Source organism: Hordeum vulgare, chromosome 3H (assembly GCF_904849725.1).
Source record: "Hordeum vulgare subsp. vulgare chromosome 3H, MorexV3_pseudomolecules_assembly, whole genome shotgun sequence".
Lineage (NCBI taxonomy): Eukaryota > Viridiplantae > Streptophyta > Magnoliopsida > Poales > Poaceae > Hordeum > Hordeum vulgare.
The window spans coordinates 571702052-571721720 of NC_058520.1; the positions used below are offsets into that span (position 1 = coordinate 571702052).

A 19669-nucleotide genomic window follows, 5' to 3' on the forward strand; every position below is an offset into this window, starting at 1 on the left:
CAATTGCGCTTCCAGTGACCCATACCCTTGCAATAGAAGCACTCTGTTTCAGGCTTAGGTCCAGCCTTGGGTTTCTTCGGCGGATTGGCAACAGGCTTGCCGCTCTTCTTCGAATTGCCCTTCTTGCCTTTGCCGTTTCTCTTGAAACTAGTGGTCTTGCTTACCATCAACACTTGATGTTCTTTACGGAGTTCAGACTCTGCGACTTTCAGCATCGCAAACAACTCGCCAGGAGACTTGTTCATCCCTTGCATGTTGTAGTTCAACACAAAGCCTTTATAGCTTGGCGGCAGTGATTGAAGGATTCTGTCAGTGATAGCTTCTTGCGGGAGTTCAATCCCCAGTTCAGCTAGACGGTTTGAGTACCCAGACATTTTGAGCACATGTTCACTGACAGACGAGTTTTCCTCCATCTTGCAAGCATAGAATTTATCGGAGGTCTCATACCTCTCGATCCGGGCGTTCTTCTGAAAGATGAACTTCAACTCCTGGAACATCTCAAATGCTCCATGACGCTCAAAGCGACGTTGAAGTCCCGGTTCTAAGCCATACAAGACTGCACATTGAACTATTGAGTAGTCCTCCTTACGCGCTAACCAAGCGTTCTTAACATCGTGATCAGCCGTAGCGGGTGGTTCATCTCCTAGCGCAGCATTAAGGACATAATCCTTCTTTCCAGCTTGTAAGATTAGCTTAAGATTACGAGCCCAGTCTACAAAGTTGCTTCCATCATCTTTCAACTTAGCTTTCTCTAGGAACGTATTAAAATTGAGGATGACACTTGCGTGAGCCATGATCTACAACACAAATATATTCAAAGTGGACTTAGACTATGTTCAAGATAATTAGAGTTCAACTTAATCAAATTACATGCTAAACTCCCACTCAAAAAGTACAACTCTCTAGTCATTTGAGTGGTTCATGATCCACCTACACTATCCCAAGTCCGATCATCACGTGAGTCGGGAGTAGTTTCAGTGGCAAGCATCCCTATGCTAATCATATCATCTATATGATTCATGATCGACCTTTCGGTCTCATGTGTTCCAAGGCCATGTCTGCACATGCTAGGCTCGTCAAGCTTAACCCGAGTGTTCCGCGTGCGCAACTGTTTTGCACCCGTTGTATGTGAACGTTGAGTCTATCACACCCGATCATCACGTGGTGTCTCGAAACGACGAACTGTAGCAACGGTGCACAGTCGGGGAGAACACAATTTCGTCTTGAAATTTTAGTGAGAGATCACCTCATAATGCTACCGTCGTTCTAAGCAAAATAAGGTGCATAAAAAGGATTAACATCACATGCAATTCATAAGTGACATGATATGGCCATCATCACGTGCTTCTTGATCTCCATCATCAAAGCACCGGCACGATCTTCTTGTCACCGGCGCCACACCATCATCATCCATCAACGTGTCGCCATCGGGGTTGTCGTGCTACTTATGCTATTACTACTAAAACTACATCCTAGCAAAATAGTAAACGCATCTGCAAGCACATATGTTAGTATAAAGACAACCCTATGGCTCCTGCCGGTTGCCGTACCATCGACGTGCAAGTCGATATTTCTATTACAACATGATCATCTCATACATCCAATATATCACATCACATCATTGGCCATATCACATCACAATCATACCCTGCAAAAACAAGTTAGACGTCCTCTAATTTTGTTGTTGCAAGTTTTACGTGGTGACCAAGGGTATCTAGTAGGATCGCATCTTACTTACGCAAACACCACAACGGAGATATATGAGTTGCTATTTAACCTCATCCAAGGACCTCCTCGGTCAAATCCGATTCAACTAAAGTTGGAGAAACCGTCACTTGCCAGTCATCTTTGAGCAAAGGGGGTTACTCGTAACGATGAAACCAGTCTCTCGTAAGCGCACGAGTAATGTCGGTCCAAGCCGCTTCAATCCAACAATGCCGCGGAATCAAGAAAAGACTAAGGAGGGCAGCAAAACGCACATCACCGCCCACAAAACCTTTTGTGTTCTACTCGAGAAGACATCTACGCATGAACCTAGCTCATGATGCCACTGTTGTAGAACTTCGCATGGGAAACAAAAAATTTCCTACACGCACGAAGACCTATCATGGTGATGTCCATCTACGAGAGGGGATGAGTGATCTACGTACCCTTGTAGATCGTACAGCAGAAGCGATTAGAGATCGCGGTTGATGTAGTGGAACGTCCTCACGTCCCTCGATCCGCCCCGCGAACAATCCCGCGATCAGTCCCACGATCTAGTACCGAACGGACGGCACCTCCGCGTTCAGCACACGTACAGCTCGACGATGATCTCGGCCTTCTTGATCCAGCAAGAGAGACGGAGAGGTAGAAGAGTTCTCCGGCAGCGTGACGGCGCTCCGGAGGTTGGTGATGATCTTGTCTCAGCAGGGCTCCGCCCGAGCTCCGCAGAAACACGATCTAGAGGAAAAACTATGGAGGTATGTGGTCGGGCAGCCGTGAGAAAGTCGTCTCAAATCTGCCCTAAAAGCCCCATATATATAGGAGGAGGGAGGGGGACCTTTCCTTGGGGTCCAAGGGATCCCCAAGGGGTCGGCCGAGCCAGGGGGAGGACTCTCCCCCCCCCCAAACCGAGTCCTACTTGGTTTGGTGGGAGGGAGTCCTTCCCCCTTCCCACTTCTCCTTTTTTTTTCTTTTCCTTTGATTTTTTCTTCCTTGGCGCATAGGGGATTGGTGGGCTGTCCCACCAGCCCACTAAGGGCTGGTGTGACCCCCCAAATACCTATGGGCTTCCCCGGAGTGGGTTGCCCCCCTCCGGTGAACTCCCGGAACCCATTCGTCATTCCCGGTACATTCCCGGTAACTCCGAAAACCTTCCGGTAATCAAATGAGGTCATCCTATATATCAATCTTCGTTTCCGGACCATTCCGGAAACCCTCGTGACATCCGTGATCTCATCCGGGACTCCGAACAACATTCGGTAACCAACCATATAACTCAAATACGCATAAAACAACGTCGAACCTTAAGTGTGCAGACCCTGCGGGTTCGAGAACTATGTAGACATGACCCGAGAGACTCCTCGGTCAATATCCAACAGCGGGACCTGGATGCCCGTATTGGATCCTACATATTCTACGAAGATCTTTATCGTTTGAACCTCAGTGCCAAGGATTCGTATAATCCCGTATGTCATTCCCTTTGTCCTTCGGTATGTTACTTGCCCGAGATTCGATCGTCAGTATCCGCATACCTATTTCAATCTCGTTTACTGGCAAGTCTCTTTACTCGTTCCGTAATACAAGATCCCGCAACTTAGACTAAGTTACATTGCTTGCAAGGCTTGTGTGTGATGTTGTATTACCGAGTGGGCCCCGAGATACCTCTCCGTCACACGGAGTGACAAATCCCAGTCTTGATCCATACTAACTCAACTACCACCTTCGGAGATACCTGTAGAGCATCTTTATAGTCACCCAGTTAGGTTGCGACGTTTGATACACACAAAGCATTCCTCCGATGTCAGTGAGTTATATGATCTCATGGTCATAGGAATAAATACTTGACACGCAGAAAACAGTAGCAACAAAATGACACGATCAACATGCTACGTCTATTAGTTTGGGTCTAGTCCATCACGTGATTCTCCCAATGACGTGATCCAGTTATCAAGCAACAACACCTTGTTCATAATCAGAAGACAGTGACTATCATCGATCAACTGGCTAGCCAACTAGAGGCATGCTAGGGACGGTGTTTTGTCTATGTATCCACACATGTAAATGAGTCTTCATTCAATACAATTATAGCATGGATAATAAACTATTATCTTGATACAGGAATTATAATAATAACTATACATTTATTATTGCCTCTAGGGCATAATTCCAACAGGTAGTACCAAGATGTACCAAGACATCCGGCAAAGATTCTGGTGGCCCAATATGAAACAAGACATTGCACGCTATGTGGCAGAATGTGATATATGCTGGCGTATCAAAGCAGAACACCAAAACCTTCTGGAACTCTGCAACCTATCTCTATTCCCGAGTGGAAATGGGACCACGTTGAAATGGACTTTGTCACTGGTTTTTCCAGGTCTCAGAAAGGTAATGATGCTATTCTTGTCGTCATTGATCGACTGTCCAAAGTTGCACATTTCCTGGCCGTCAAAGAAACGATTAATGCTAGTCAGCTGGCAGATCTTTATATGTCAAGAGTTGTTTCACTTCATGGTATTCCGTTGGTAATCAGTTCGGACCGTGGCAGCTTGTTCACTTCAAAATTCTGGGAAAGTTTTCAGAAGGCTATGGGGACTCATCTGTCCTTCAGCACTGCATTTCATCCTCAATCCCAGGGACAAGTTGAACGAGTCAACCAAATTCTCGAGGACATGCTTCGAGCTTGTGTCATTTCTTTCGGTAAGAAATGGGAAGAATCTCTCCCGTATGCCGAGTTATCTTCCAACAATAGCTATCAAGCTAGTCTGAAGATGGCCCCTTTCGAAGTATTGTATGGGCGAAGGTGTCGAACTCCTCTGAATTGGTCAGAAACTGGGGAACGATCACTCTTCGGTCCGGATATTATTCAACATGCCGAAGATCAAGTCCGCATTATTCATGAGAATTTGAAGGCTGCTCAGTCTCGTCAGAAGAGTCAGTATGACCGTCATCATCAAGATATGGTCTATCAACCTGGCGAAAAGGCTTATCTTCGTGTCACACCAATGAGAGGTGCACACCGTTTTGGAATCAAGGGCAAGTTAGCTCCTCGTTATATTGGTCCTTTCACTGTTCTCGAAAGGCGTGGAAGAGTGGCTTATCAATTGGAACTGCCGGCGAACCTTTCTCACGTTCACGATGTCTTCCATGTTTCTCAGCTCCGTCACTGCTTCAAGGACCCTATTCGAGCAGTGGATCACGATATGCTTGAACTACAACAAGACCTCTCTTATAAAGAGCATCCGGTCCGCATTCTCGACCAAGCTGAACGTAAGACTCGCCGCAAGGTCACCAAGTTCCTTAAGGTGCAGTGGTCAAATCACTGTGAAGATGAAGCCACTTGGGAACGCGAGGATCATCTTCGTGATGAATACCCCGGGCTCTTTCCCTCTACCTCTTAATTCTCAGGACAAGAATTCTTGTTAGTAGGGGAGAATTGTGACATCCTCGTCTTTTGCTACAGTAATGATTGTAATTAAGCGACACTGATCCCGCGCTAATGATGCCACGTCATCGGAAGTGATATCAATGATCTCGTGTTGGTTGAAACCGAATCAAATTCGAAGCTTTAAAATAAAGTCAGGCGAGAAAAGATTTTTCGTGTTGTTGAAATAAAAACGTCGGGGAGTTATCAAAAAAATTCCCTAACGGATTATAATATCGAATCGGGCACTTTAGGGATTATCGGTAAACACTATATATTTAAATATGGATATTGAATAAGGTGAATAAAGGAAATATAGTAAATGAAAATAAATAAATAAAAGAAAGAATTAGAAGTATGTATAATAAATTGTAAAAGAAAGTATAAGAAAATTATTTAAAAAGAAAAATCAAATAGGTAAAATAAATAAATAAAAGGAAAAAGGAAAAACCAACCGGCCCAACTCGGCCAAAAGGCCCAACCGGCCACCCCATCCCTCAAACCCTAGCGCCTCCCCCTGGCGAGGGAGCCCCTCTCGCTCCCTCCCCTCCCACCGAGCGCCGCCACCCCCCCACGCTCCCCCTCGGTCCCACCCTCCCCCACGACAGCGCCCCCATCTCTCTCTCTCTTGATCCTCCCCCCATCCCACCGACAGACCCCCCCACCCCCACGAGAGATCCCTCTCTCCTCCCGTCGCCCCTCTCCCTCAGATCCTCCCTCCCTGGCCGGCGCGCCTCCCCCCCCGCTGGCGAGCCACTCCCCCACCAGCCCTCCTCTCCTCCCACCGGCGAGCCCCTGCCCCACGGCCTCCTCCTTCCCGCCGGCGGCCCCCCTGCCTCCTCACCGAGGACCCCCCCCCCTTTCCTCCCGCTCGGTCCAGGAGGGACCGGGCAGGGAGACCGGCCCCCCTCGGCCCCTTCACCATGCCGGCGAGCCCCTCCCCCACCGGGCCTCCCCTACGCCTCTTCCTCGCCGGAACAGCGTCGTCACCGTTACCGCCTCGTCCGCCTCCACGCCGTCTCCTCCACCCCTTCCCGCGAACTCCGGCTTCACCGGCCCCTCCCGTCAACGTCGGTGAGCCCCTCCTCGGGCTCCTCCCACCATCGCGTTCCCCTCACCGCCCCGGTTCCGTTCCGGCAAACGGGACCCCGATCCGTCGACGGTAGACTCCGGTAGGAGGATTTGAACATTTGGTTCTTCTATGTTAGTTAGCACAGAGAGAGTTCTATGTTTGTGTGTTAACAGAGCGGGAGATGAGAGTTTTGAGAGAAAATAAAGAAAAAACAAATGTTGTATTCAGTATGTATGTATGTATGTATTTGATACCCGTATTTATGTATGTATTTGCGTATATAGGCATGTGGAAAAATACGACATGTGTATGGTTATGTATTTGTGATTAATGAAATAGTAAATGGCCTTAGGTCACTTACCGGTGGGGCCAACGCACCCGCTCTCAATGACAGGGGGGCCCCACGCGATAGTTAAAATAAAAATAAAAATAATGTTTTTATTAAATAAATAAATAGATATAATAATTAATTAATGAGTTAATGAATTAGTTAAATAAATATATAAGTTAATTTGTTAATTAGATTAATTAATTATAATAATTAGAGTATGACACGTGGGTCCCCCACTAAATTAATCTGATTAATTAATATTTAATCTTAAATAAAACTTGTGTCTATGACAACGGGGACCCACTGGCCAGTTTGACCAGTCAACCATTGATGTCAGCATGACATCATACTGATGTCATAATAGCCTTTTATTAAACCATTTAAATCTGTTTTTAATTCCTAAATAATTAATAAAACTTTGAAAATTAATATAAAATAATCCGTAAGTCAGATCAAAATATTTTCAACATGAAAGTTGATCGGCAAAGCGAGACGAACCCGGATACACGGTCCATTCGTCTGTCACGCGTCCCTAGCATAGCAAACATGGAACTTTTCCATCGTTTCCAGTATAACCGGTAGTAGCCCGAGACCCGGAAAAATATCGTCAGATATTCTTCCGACCCGTCTATGACGGATGTTGCTGCGTTAGCTCATGTCTAGCCTGCATCTTGCCATGTCATGCTTTGTGTTGCATCGGTGCTATTATTTATTGTTTCTTCCCCCTCTTCTTACCGGTAGACCCCGAGACTGACGCTGCCGCCGGGTACATCTACGACCCTGCCGATCAGTCCTTTGCCGCAGAGCAGCAAGGCAAGCAAACCCCCCTTGATCATTCCTATATCGCCTATGTCTTTCTTCCTACTTCTTGCATTAGTATTTTGCTACTGTTGTAGTTAGCTCCTATATCTGATGCATAGCCTGTTTTTGATGAACTGCTACTTTCAGTCATGTACTTTAAATATGCTTAGTATAGGTGGAGCAGTCGTCCCCTCTGACCCCGTAGTTCAGTTGCCCCGCTTGTTTTCAAATCTCGATCTCTGATCAACGAGCCAAACCCGACAGAGCACATTCACCCCCCTTTGTTGTACGACGCTACAGAGATACTATCGGGTACCGAGGGTGACACCTCACTAAGTACTCCTGATGATATCTCTGTAGTATAGCTAATCGGTCATGGTTATCGAGGGTGATTCCTCTTTCACCATTCCCGATGACGTCTCTGTCGTGCCACCCCGCGAGTGTGGGACCCCCGAGGGTGATTCCTCTAAGCCCACCTTGACGGGTACATCGTTCGGAATCCAACGAGGGTGATACCTCGGATTCCCCCGATGTTACAACCACACAGTTACTCGACCATGTTACTGGGATCATTGGTGATTAGTTGTAAGACGGGTGGATTCCCGTGAGACTGTGTTGTTGGCCTAATTAAAATGCTAATGGATTTGGGTATTTGATCTGGGTTGGTCGGAGACCTTTTCGCACTAACCGGCTACGCGGGAAGAATTATGGGTACTCGGCGTCGCGGTATCAGCCGAAGCTTTTCAGATGCCAGCAATGTAGCGGCGCGCGCCCGAGTGGTCCCGAGATGCATCGCGCTTGTGATTAAGGGATGCTAGGACTGACGTCGGCCGCCCACGCCATGTGCAGGAGCGTGAAGGGGAACTGGGCCCACGAACCCTTTGTGCTTAGGATTTAGACCGGCGGGCGGGCCTCTCTGATTAGTCTTAGGTGGGGCTGCGACGTGTCGATATTCCGAGGCCGGGCAGGACCCAGAAAGTATGTCCGGACAGAGTGTTATCGAGCGTGACGGGACATGTGGTGCACCCCTGCAGGGATGAAAATTAACTATTCGGATAGCCGTGTCCACGGTTACAGGACGACTTGGAGTTGTGCCCCGATCTTATACAACTACAATGGTTACTTAACTGGAATTAGTTTGCCTCGGGATTGCTTCCTCGCAGGGAGTCGAGGGAGGATCTTTAGGCGTGACCTCACTTTAATATTGCTGCAACAATATGACTATTAATGTGTTACCCCCTGTTCTACTCTCGTCTATTGCTGCAAGACCCTGAAGATGCTAGTCTTCGATAGGACTAGGCCTTCTCTCTCTATTCTCGCATTGCTGCAGTCAGTCCACATATAACCCCCCTTCTTGGATACTGATGCATAATTAGAATAGTTCTGATGTAAGACTTGCGAGTACTTTGGATGAGTACTCACCGCTGCTTTGCTCCCCCCTTGTCCCCTTGATCCGTTGCTGCGACCAGATGATGGAGCCCAGGAGATGGAGGTCCTCGCCACCGACGACTGCTACCCCGACAGTGCCTACTACTACGTGGAGGCCGCTGATGATCAGGAGTAGTTAGGAGGTTCCCAGGCCGTTGTTTTATGTCTGTACTCAGATATTTGTTGCTTCCGCTGACTCGTGTGTTTATCGAGCTTTCGTATTCTAGCCCTCGAGGCCCCTGGCTTGTAATATGAAGCTGATGTTATTTTATTTGTGTCTAGAGTTGTGTTGTGGTATCCTCCCGTGAGTCCTTGGGTTTGATCGTACGCATTTGCGTGTATGATTAGCGTACGATTAAGCCGAGGGCGTCACATCTTGGTTGGATTGGGATCGGATGTTGCCCCGATCACAAATGCGTCTGTCTCTTCCATTTCATATTCCACATGGGCTAGATCTTCATTCTCATTGATCATACTTGCCAAGTATGTCTCCTACACGTTCATGGTTTGCAAGCAATCTGTTGGGAACGTCGCATGGGAAACAAAAATTTTCCTACGCGCACGAAGACCTATCATGGTGATGTCCATCTACGAGAGGGGATGAGTGATCTACGTACCCTCGTAGACCGTACAGCAGAAGCGTTAGAGAACGCGGTTGATGTAGTGGAACGTCCTTACGTCCCTCGATCCGCCCCGCGAACAATCCCGCGATCAGTCCCACGATCTAGTACCGAACAGACGGCACCTCCGCGTTCAGCACACGTACAGCTCGACGATGATCTCGGCCTTCTTGATCCAGCAAGAGAGACGGAGAGGTAGATGAGTTCTCCGGCAACGTGACGACGCTCCGGAGGTTGGTGGTGATCTAATCTCAGCAGGGCTCCGCCCGAGCTCCGTAGAAACGCTATCTAGAGGTAAAACCGTGGAGATATGTGGTCGGGCTGCCGTGGCAAAGTTGTCTCAAATCAGCCCTAAAACCTCCGTATATATAGGGGGGGAGGGGGAGCCTTGCCTTGGGATCCAAGGACTCCCAAGGGGGTCGGCCAAGCCAAGGGGGGCAACCCTCCCCTTCCAAACCGAGTCCAACTAGGTTTGGAAGGAGGAGTCCTTCCCCCTTTTCCCACCTCCTCTTTTTTTTTCCTTTTCTCTTTGATTTTCTTCATATGGCGCATAGGGCCTTCTTGGGCTGTCCCACCAGCCCACTAAGGGCTGGTGCGCCACCCCCAAGGCCTATGGGCTTCCCCGGGGTGGGTTGCCCCCCCCCCCCCGGTGAACACCCGGAACCCATTTGTCATTCCCGGTACATTCTCGGTAACTCTGAAAACCTTCCGGTAATCAAATGAGGTCATCCTATATATCAATCTTCGTTTCCGGACCATTCCGGAAACCCTCGTGACGTCCGTGATCTCATCCGGGACTCCGAACAACATTCGGTAACCAACCATATAACTCAAATACGCATAAAACAACGTCGAACCTTAAGTGTGCAGACCCTGCGAGTTCGAGAACTATGTAGACATGACCCGAGTGACTCCTCGGTCAATATCCAATAGCGGGAGCTGGATGCCCATATTGGATCCTACATATTCTATGAAGATCTTATCGTTTGAACCTCAGTGCCAAGGATTCCTATAATCCCGTATGTCATTCCCTTTGTCCTTCGGTATGTTACTTGCCCGAGATTCGATCGTCAGTATCCGCATACCTATTTCAATCTCGTTTACCGGCAAGTCTCTTTACTCGTTCCGTAATACAAGATCCCGCAACTTACACTAAGTCACATTGCTTGCAAGGCTTGTGTGTGATGTTGTATTACCGAGTGGGCCCCGAGATACCTCTCCGTCACACGGAGTGACAAATCCCAGTCTCGATCCATACTAACTCAACTAACACCTTCGGAGATACCTGTAGAGCATCTTTATAGTCACCCAGTTACGTTGCGAAGTTTGATACACACAAAGCATTCCTCCGGTGTCAGTGAGTTATATGATCTCATGGTCATAGGAACAAATACTTGACACGCAGAAAACAGTAGCAATAAAATCACACGGTCAACATGCTACGTCTATTAGTTTGGGTCTAGTCCATCACATGATTCTCCTAATGATGTGATCCCGTTATCAAGTGACAACACTTGCCTATGGTCAGGAAACCTTGACCATCTTTGATCAACGAGCTAGTCAACTAGAGGCTTACTAGGGACAGTGTTTTGTCTATGTATCCACACATGCACTGTGTTTCCAATCAATACAATTATAGCATGGATAATAAACGATTATCATGAACTAAGAAATATAATAATAACTAATTTATTATTGCCTCTAGGGCATATTTCCAACAGTCTCCCACTTGCACTAGAGTCAATAATCTAGTTCACATCACCATGTGATTTCAACGAATCCAACACCCATATAGTTATGGGGTCTGATCACGTCTTGCTCGTGAGAGAGGTTTTAGTCAACGGTTCTGGAACTTTCAGATCCGTGCGTCCTTTACAAATCTTTATGTCATCTTATAGATGCTGCTACTACGTGCTATTCGGAAATGCCCCAAATATCTACTCTACTATATGAATCCGTTTCACTACTCATAGTTGTTCGGATTAGTGTCAAAGCTTGCATCGACGTAACCCTTTACGACGAACTCTTTAACCACCTCCATAATCGAGAAAAATTCCTTAGTCTATTTAGTTACTAAGGATAACTTTGACCACTGATCAATGATTCAATCCTGGATCACTCTGTGTACCTCTTAACAGACTTGCTGCAAGGCACACATCAGGTGCGGTACTCAGCATGGCATACTTTAGAGTCTACGGCTAAGGCATAGAAGACGACCTTCGTCTATTCTCTTTATTCTGTCGTGGTCGGGTTTTGAGTCTTACTCAAATTCACACCTTACAACGCAACCAAGAACTCCTTTTTTGCTGATCTATTTTGAACTCCTTCAAAAACTTGTCAAGGCGTGCATCTTGTTGAAACTTCCATTAAGTGCCTTTGATCTATCTCCATAGATCTTTGATGCTCAACGTTCAAGTAGCGCAATCCAGGTATTCCTTTGAAAACTCCTTTCAAACAACCTTGTATGCTTTACAAAAATTCTACATTACTTTCTGATCCACAATATGTCAACCACGTATACTTATCAGAAATTCTATAGTGCTCCCACTCACTTTTGGGGAACGTCGCATGGTAAACAAAAAATTTCCTACGCGCACGAAGACCTATCATGGTGATGTCCATCTACGAGAGGGGATGAGTGATCTACGTACCCTTGTAGACCGTACAGCAGAAGCGTTAGTGAACGCGGTTGATGTCGTGGAACGTCCTCACGTTCCTCGATCTGCCCCGCGAACAATCCCGCGATCAGTCCCACGATCTAGTACCGAACGGACGGCACCTCCGCGTTCAACACACGTACAGCTCGACGATGATCTCGGCCTTCTTGATCCAGCAAGAGAGACGGAGAGGTAGAAGAGTTCTTCGGCAGCGTGATGGCGCTCCGGAGGTTGGTGATGATCTTGTCTCAGCAGGGCTCCGCCGAAGCTCCGCAGAAACGCGATCTAGAGGAAAAACCGTGGAGGTATGTGGTCGGGCTGCCGTGGAAAAGTCATCTCTAATCAGCCCTAAAACCTCCGTATATATAGGTGGGAGAGAGGGGACCTTGCCTTGGGGCTCAAGGAGCCCCAAGGGGGTCGGCCGAGCCAAGGGGGGAAGGCCTCCCCCCCCAAACCGAGTTGGACTTGGTTTGGTGGGTGGGAGTCCTTCCTTCCCTTCCCACCTCCTCTTTTTTTTCTTTCTCTTTGATTTTTCTTCCAATGCGCATAGGGCCGTTTTGGGCTGTCCCACCAGCCCACTAAGGGCTGGTGCGACACCCTCAAGGCCTATGGGCTTCCCCGGGGTGGGTTGCCCCCCCCCCCCCCCGGTGAACTCCCGGAACCCATTCGTCATTCCCGGTACATTCCCGGTAACTCCGAAAACCTTCCGGTAATCAAATGAGGTCATCCTATATATCAATCTTCGTTTCCGGACCATTCCGGAAACCCTCGTGACGTCCGTGATCTCATCCGGGACTCCGAACAACATTCGGTAACCAACCATATAACTCAAATACGCATAAAACAACGTCAAACCTTAAGTGTGCAGACCCTGCGGGTTCGAGAACTATGTAGACATGACCCGAGTGACTCCTCGATCAATATCCAATAGCGGTACCTGGATGCCCATATTGAATCCTACATATTATACGAAGATCTTATCGTTTGAACCTCAGTGCCAAGGATTCAAATAATCCCGTATGTCATTCCCTTTGTCCTTCGGTATGTTACTTGCCCGAGATTCGATCGTCAGTATCCGCATACCTATTTCAATCTCGTTTACCGGCAAGTCTCTTTACTCGTTCCGTAATACAAGATCCCGCAACTTACACTAAGTTACATTGCTTGCAAGGCTTGTGTGTGATGTTGTATTACCGAGTGGGCCCCGAGATACCTCTCCGTCACACGGAGTGACAAATCCCAGTCTCGATCCATACTAACTCAATTAACACCTTCGGAGATACCTGTAGAGCATCTTTATAGTCACCCAGTTACGTTGCGACGTTTGATACACACAAAGCATTCCTCCGGTGTCAGTGAGTTATATGATCTCATGGTCATAGGAACAAATACTTGACACGCAGAAAACAGTAGCAACAAAATGACACGGTCAACATGCTACGTCTATTAGTTTGGGTCTAGTCCATCACATGATTCTCCTAATGATGTGATCCCGTTATCAAGTGACAACACTTGCCTATGGTCAGGAAACCTTGACCATCTTTGATCAACGAGCTAGTCAACTAGAGGCTTACTAGGGACAGTGTTTTGTCTATGTATCCACACATGCATTGTGTTTCCAATCAATACAATTATAGCATGGATAATAAACGATTATCATGAACTAAGAAATATAATGATAACTAATTTATTATTGCCTCTAGGGCATATTTCCAACAATCATCTTGTGCGAACTAGTAAACTATACGAAACATTAGTCATTAGATCGGACACGAGCAAACGTACCCGGTCTTATTGACATTTCGTCGAACATGTCAAGTGCAGCCCGGGTGGTGGGGTTGCCTGTGCTCACCCGCTCCCGAATGAGCTGTGGGGACTCACACTCTTGGACCGACGACTGCTGCGTGGTCGGAAAGCTCTCCGGAAGGGTCCGGTCGGCCGTCTCATCCTCCTCCTCCTCCTCGGTCTCAACGGTGTCGGACGGCACAATCCGCACGTGGTGCTAGCATGGATGGGGTGAGGGGAGCCCGGCGCGTCGGGGGAGACATCTCGTCGACGACGCTTGCATATACCTGTGCGGACAACTCCCTCTATCGCTGTCGGCGACGGCGCAACTTACGAGCGATGTTCTCCAACTTGCAAGACGAAGCAGAGGAAGGGCCGCCGACGAACGAGGCGGACTGCGTCTCCGTCGCGGCGGTCAGGGACGGGGTGGAGGACATCACATCGGCGGATTGAGATAGGTGGTGAGGATGGAAAGCAAGGGTGCCGGACGACGAGGGGTCGGGCGCGAAAAATGTTGGTGGACGACGGAAGGAGGAGGAAGGGTTTGGGGGATTTGGTACAATTTAAGGTAGGGTCGGGCTGTCGGGTCCGATGTGGCGGCCCCCATATCCACGCCATATTTAGGCTCGAGATGGGAGATGTCGGTTAGTCCGGACGTTTGAGGGCGGTTTAAAAGGTCCGTGTGGATCGAATTTTTCTGATCGGATAGTGACCGAACGGCTTACCCGGATGGTTGAGGACGGTTTAAACGGTCCGGCTGTAGATGCTTTTAATGTTTTACTAGTCGAGTGCCCGTGCGTTGCCACGGAAATAAATGTTTATGCTGCTATTTCATCGTGATGTTGCTTGTGCCATAATGATAACCAAAGTTATTTCACGTAGTGTCATGTATCGTGTTTGCTCGAAAGAAAATGTTCTTTTAACGCATACTTCTAGTACCCAAATTAATAGTAAACTGGACTATCTTGTGCATTCCAATAAGTATTTGCTCTAGTCATGTGCCTTCAAAATCTTTATATCGGGTACTGATTCTTCTTGGTGCTAGCAAATCGGACATCAATGAAGCATTCACCCATTAATCGAATAGGTATTATGTTTGAAACATATAGTTTTCTACTAATAGAAACTAAAAGAATATGGTATACATGTCACTTATAGGATCCAAAAGATAAAGATAAATATGCCAGAAGCTAGTAAAATGTCAATACAAAAACCAAATGTTTGCATTCATTCTTGACCATGTACATTAGGCCCACTCGACCCACTCGTTCATCGAATATTATCTTCTACTACTGTATTCAGTCTTGATTCATCTGAAGATCACATCTACACTTGCATCTGAAGACCAGCCAGACATTTGTGTTTTAAAGGTGCCCAATATGCTTCCACAATTGTTTTGCACATGGGAAGCTCTACATCTTGTCAAAGAAGGAGCTTCGTTAATTTATACACATGCAAATCAGAGTATCATCTCCCCTCAGCAACAACTCGTATTAGTGGATGTTTGTTATATCCTATAATAACATTTTTGCAACAAGGTGTCCTGGATTGCGTGCGTTTCTGATGATGGCAAAGAGGTCAGGAGCCAGAGTGTTCATAGTATTCCTAATCTAGTAATAGTCCAAAAACAAGTGTGATTGCCATCCCACAAGACCGTCGTGATGGAAGCCTGGTGATTCCCTACACAACTACACCACAGGGAAACATGATCTGTTTAGGCTGGGCATGAAAATAAATATATAGTTTAAGTATGTTGACATGGCAAACCAACATATTCATATGAGAAACACAAAACCATTCATATAAACAAAATCATGCACCCACACATTGATCACTTGCTTCTTCCTGTCAAAGTCTAGCATAATAATCGCCCGCGAAATATCGTTCAGGCTAACCCAAGTCGCATGGTTGTTTCCTAGAAAAATGATGCACCCACACACCCATGTCTTTTTAAGATATAGACATGTTAAGAAGGTACAAAGCTTCAATGCAAAAAATATTGCCTTGTGCAATTTCTAGCGTTGAACTTCCACTCAAAGTTCACAAAACAAATATTCAAAGTTTCGTATGTTTTATGATTGCGTGTAGGTTAGTATTTTACTTTTTAGATCCTTGAGGACCTTCTTATCCTATTCTAGAATAGCTAATGTAAATATTTCTATTCATGGTTCGATAGTTGCTCATCTAACTTGTACGAAAACCAAGCTAATCTTTCAACCATAGATCTAAGAGAAATACACCTGGTATGAAATTCATTGATAGCATGAACAATAAAAATGAAAAATGGCACGAGAGAAGCAAAAAATAAATGTAGCCAAGTAACTCTGGCAAGGTAAACATAAAAACGCTTTATTGATTTATCATTTTCAAATAAGTTCACAAAGGCATCATAATAAGAATTTCTAATCATGTGATATTAGTTAACAAAAAATGTGTACCTGATACAGAAAATGGTAAGTTGCACCAAAAGCTCATGCAAGATGGTGCAACAATGTCTCGAATAATTTAAGTTGGCGCATACTCCCTCCGTCCGGAAAAGATTGTCACCAGCGTAGTGTACATCTATTTTTACAAAAACACCCTCATAGCATTAAATCTGTTACAAAAAGGTGGTTGTCTCCTTCTTTCGGTTCTTCCTCTGCCCGTCCAGGGCCTGTGCCGGCGCCGCCCAGGGCTTGCTTCTCCACTGCCCAGGAGGCCAGGTCCTGCACCGCCCAGGAGGCCGGGACGTGCTCCTCTGACACCCATGTCCTGCACCGTCCAATTGCTTGCTCTGCCGCCGCCCACGACGTGCTCCTCCGCCACCCAGGACCGGCGCCACAAAATCGCATGCTTGCTCCGTCGTCGCCCAGGACGTGCTCCTCCGCCACCCAAGAGGCCAGGACCTGCGCCGCTGATATCCCCTCCCGCCACCCAGGACCTGCGCCGTCGCCGCCCAGGACCTACGCATGCCTGGGTCACGAGCGCATGGACCACGAGCTGCCGCCGTGCCTGGATCTCCAGCTCCCTCAAGCTCGTCCTGGACCTCAAGTTATCTCACGGGACTGGAATCTCGAGCTAGTTCTACTGCTCCTCCCCTACTCGTGTTGCTGCCTGGACGTCCCCTGCTCGTGTGTTGTTGTCGGAGTCCCCTGATTGTGTTCCTGTCGGTGAGAAGATATATAGGGAGCCTTGCTTTTTCATCTCCAGTGCCGGACATGTACCTTGCTCCCAGCGTCTCCTTTTCAAGTACTCTGAGAAGAAGCACAGGGCTCGGCCCTGTACCTTGCTCAAGCTCCTACTTGTGTTGCTGCCGGTTTGAAAATGTACTCCAGAAGCTCCAATTTCAAACACAATTTCTTTACATTGCACCGTGTACCTTGCTTGCTTTGTAATTTGAAACACAATTGACCATGTCCTCTGTAGAAATGTTACAAACAAAGTTCAGTTAACTATTATGGTCTAAAATGGGAGAAGGAAATCTCTGAAATCATTCATGGTCTGTAGCATTTTCACCGGTTATAAGTGTTCTGTCAATTTCTGCAATGTTCACTACGACATGGAGTGTTAAGTACTGTCAATCTTGTTTATTTAATTCCAATAAGAAAATGTTTAGTATGATCTAAAATGAATCGTCAATTTTTCGGCATTGATGTTGATTTCTGATGGAGCAATCTTTAGTGCTACCATAGTCCCCATTGAAGGCTCCCCTGCTTATTCCTTGACAATTACTGCCATTGGAGTACATGCATATGCCACAAGAAAGAAAAAATCTTGAAAGAATAATGCAAAGTAAAACAGCCAGCAAGGGGAAGATTCAAACTTATCTTTTGCACATTCCTTCTGAATATACTCTGAAGTTTTAGTGGAACAACAAATTTAAGGAGATGTTCACTGTCAAAATTAAGAGACTGTCATTCCAAGTCAAAATTGGGACTAGCCATTCAAAGTCAAATCTGTAACTTAAACTGAGAGCAAAAGAATTTAGTTAGAGCAAAGTGTTATGAACGAAATTGAAAATTCACTTAGCAAAGTGTACAAGTTCAGTTAGCAATCATCACTGACTCTAAAGTGAATGAGCATTAGTTCAGTTAGCTATTTTATGCAAGAAGTAACAACTTACTGATTTTCAGATTTAAGATGTGAGCATTGAACTGATATTGAGTTTGGTTCTTGTGTAACACTGACATTCCGTTAAAATATACACTGACATTCAATGAGTTTAGTTCTTGTGTAACAAGTGAAATTCAGTGACATGATAAACAAGTGATCTTGCTAAAGAAGCTACAGAACATACACTGTATTCAGAACCTGCTGCCATTTAATTCCCTGCGTTTGTTCAGGACTATGCGGTTTTGATGGAAGGATGCATTCTGATCAAGATGAAGGCGAAATTGTCAATAGATACAGTCGCTACATAAATATTAAGAAAATCAAGAGGGTTTGTTAACACAGTGTGGTAAATAACCATTATTTGTGACAGACTTCCAATAAAGCATGTTCCAACCAATGGCACTGGCAGTGCCACCTCAGATATTTCAACAAGTAACTGACATAATCTGATGCTATATTTAAGACAATAAGAAACCTTTCTTAATACCAAAATGCACAGGTATGATGCATAGAATTAGGCTTATCAACATGTGGCTGTGACAAAGAGCTTCAAATTTGGAAAAGCGATGGCAGATCATATATCTCCAAAATTAAGAGAGGGAGTTTAAGTGTTGTTCAGGCATGCAAAAAGATGATGTTTCACTGCGTACAGCCGTACACATGTTATTTAATTAAAACTCTTAACACAACTAAAGTACCTGAAAAATGGGGTAGTATCAAACTCTCAATAACATTACAAGAGCAAACATAATTATGAGCACGAGAGATGTTGAAGGTATTCTGACTTACGGCAAGATCACGCAATTTTCTCAATTCGGTCAATGACTCGTATGCTTTATCCTTTCTGGCGGTAGCTGCATTTAAATCTTCTTGAAGCAAAGCAATCTCGCCATCAACAACCTTCATCTCATCATCCAGGACCTTAATCTTAGACCTGACCCCTTGTCGCTCCTTCCTTACTCCATCTATACCATCCCCGATGATCTGAATGGGAAGCGACAATGAAAATGGTGTCTAATATTTATTTACGCAGGAGGTAAATGCATAATAAAAGACAAAGTCATGGCATGGGATACTTACTTTCACCTGATCCTGTATGGCATCTGTTTCAACAACTGTATCTTGCATTTTAGCTCGTTTAGCAGCATTGGAACTGACCTTTGGCCTGGTTTTTTCAAGGGTCTTAATTTCTTTGATCAGCCGCTTCTCCTCGTCTAAAGATATGCTCTCATGACTTATGCGGTGATTCAATCTCTTGATCTAGGGAGTATTGAAAGAGAAAACACAAACAAAAATTCAGAATACTGAATGAGAAGAAGTTGAGTTATCAAAGGGCTGATCATACCTCATGCTCAAGCTCTTCGAGTGTTTGAAGGAAGAATAAAAGATACCACTCAAATTTTCAAGGAAGTTCTTCATGGCCGTCATATGCAGAAGATGTGTGTTACATGGTGATACTGCACAAACTTCATGACAGAGTCCACGTGCCTTTTTAGTGTTTAGTCATAATATTGACTTTCAGTCTGCAATGCTTGTGTGTAAGTATTGACGAACCAGACTTGATATTGTTATAAATAAATTTTGATAAAAAAAGGAATGGATTACCAATCAAAAAAACTCTTAAAGAAATAATATAGAAGATATCCCAATCAAAAAACTCTTAAAGAAATAATATAGAAGATATTGGTTATTGCTCACAAAAGAACAATTGATGTATTGCATCCTTGCTGACAGTTGTGTTGAACAAAACATGAA

At 45.8% G+C, this 19669-nt stretch overlaps 1 protein-coding gene across 1 annotated transcript; it reads right to left on the reverse strand.

The window, feature by feature from the left end:
* Positions 1 to 18105: 18105 nt before the first annotated feature.
* On the reverse strand, positions 18106 to 19277 carry LOC123442066 (proton pump-interactor BIP103-like). The gene is made up of 4 exons (XM_045118180.1): positions 19260 to 19277; positions 18995 to 19174; positions 18704 to 18898; positions 18106 to 18174 (listed from the first exon to the last, which is right to left on the reverse strand). The coding sequence occupies exons 2-4, from the start codon at positions 19040 to 19042 to the stop codon at positions 18106 to 18108; spliced, it is 312 nt and encodes a 103-aa protein (XP_044974115.1). The 5' UTR covers positions 19043 to 19174; positions 19260 to 19277.
* Between the last annotated feature and the right edge of the window lie 392 nt (positions 19278 to 19669).

What these genes read in the sequence shown, in the direction of transcription:
- LOC123442066 (XM_045118180.1), bottom strand. Translation starts at nt 19,042, where the DNA reads ATGCAAGATACAGTTGTTGAAACAGATGCCATACAGGATCAGGTGAAA. An exon ending in CCATACAGGATCAGGTGAAA is followed by an intron (nt 18,899 to 18,994) that starts GTAAGTATCCCA and finishes CTTCCCATTCAG; the next exon opens with ATCATCGGGGATGGTATAGA. An exon ending in GAAAATTGCGTGATCTTGCC is followed by an intron (nt 18,175 to 18,703) that starts GTAAGTCAGAAT and finishes CATCTTGATCAG; the next exon opens with AATGCATCCTTCCATCAAAA.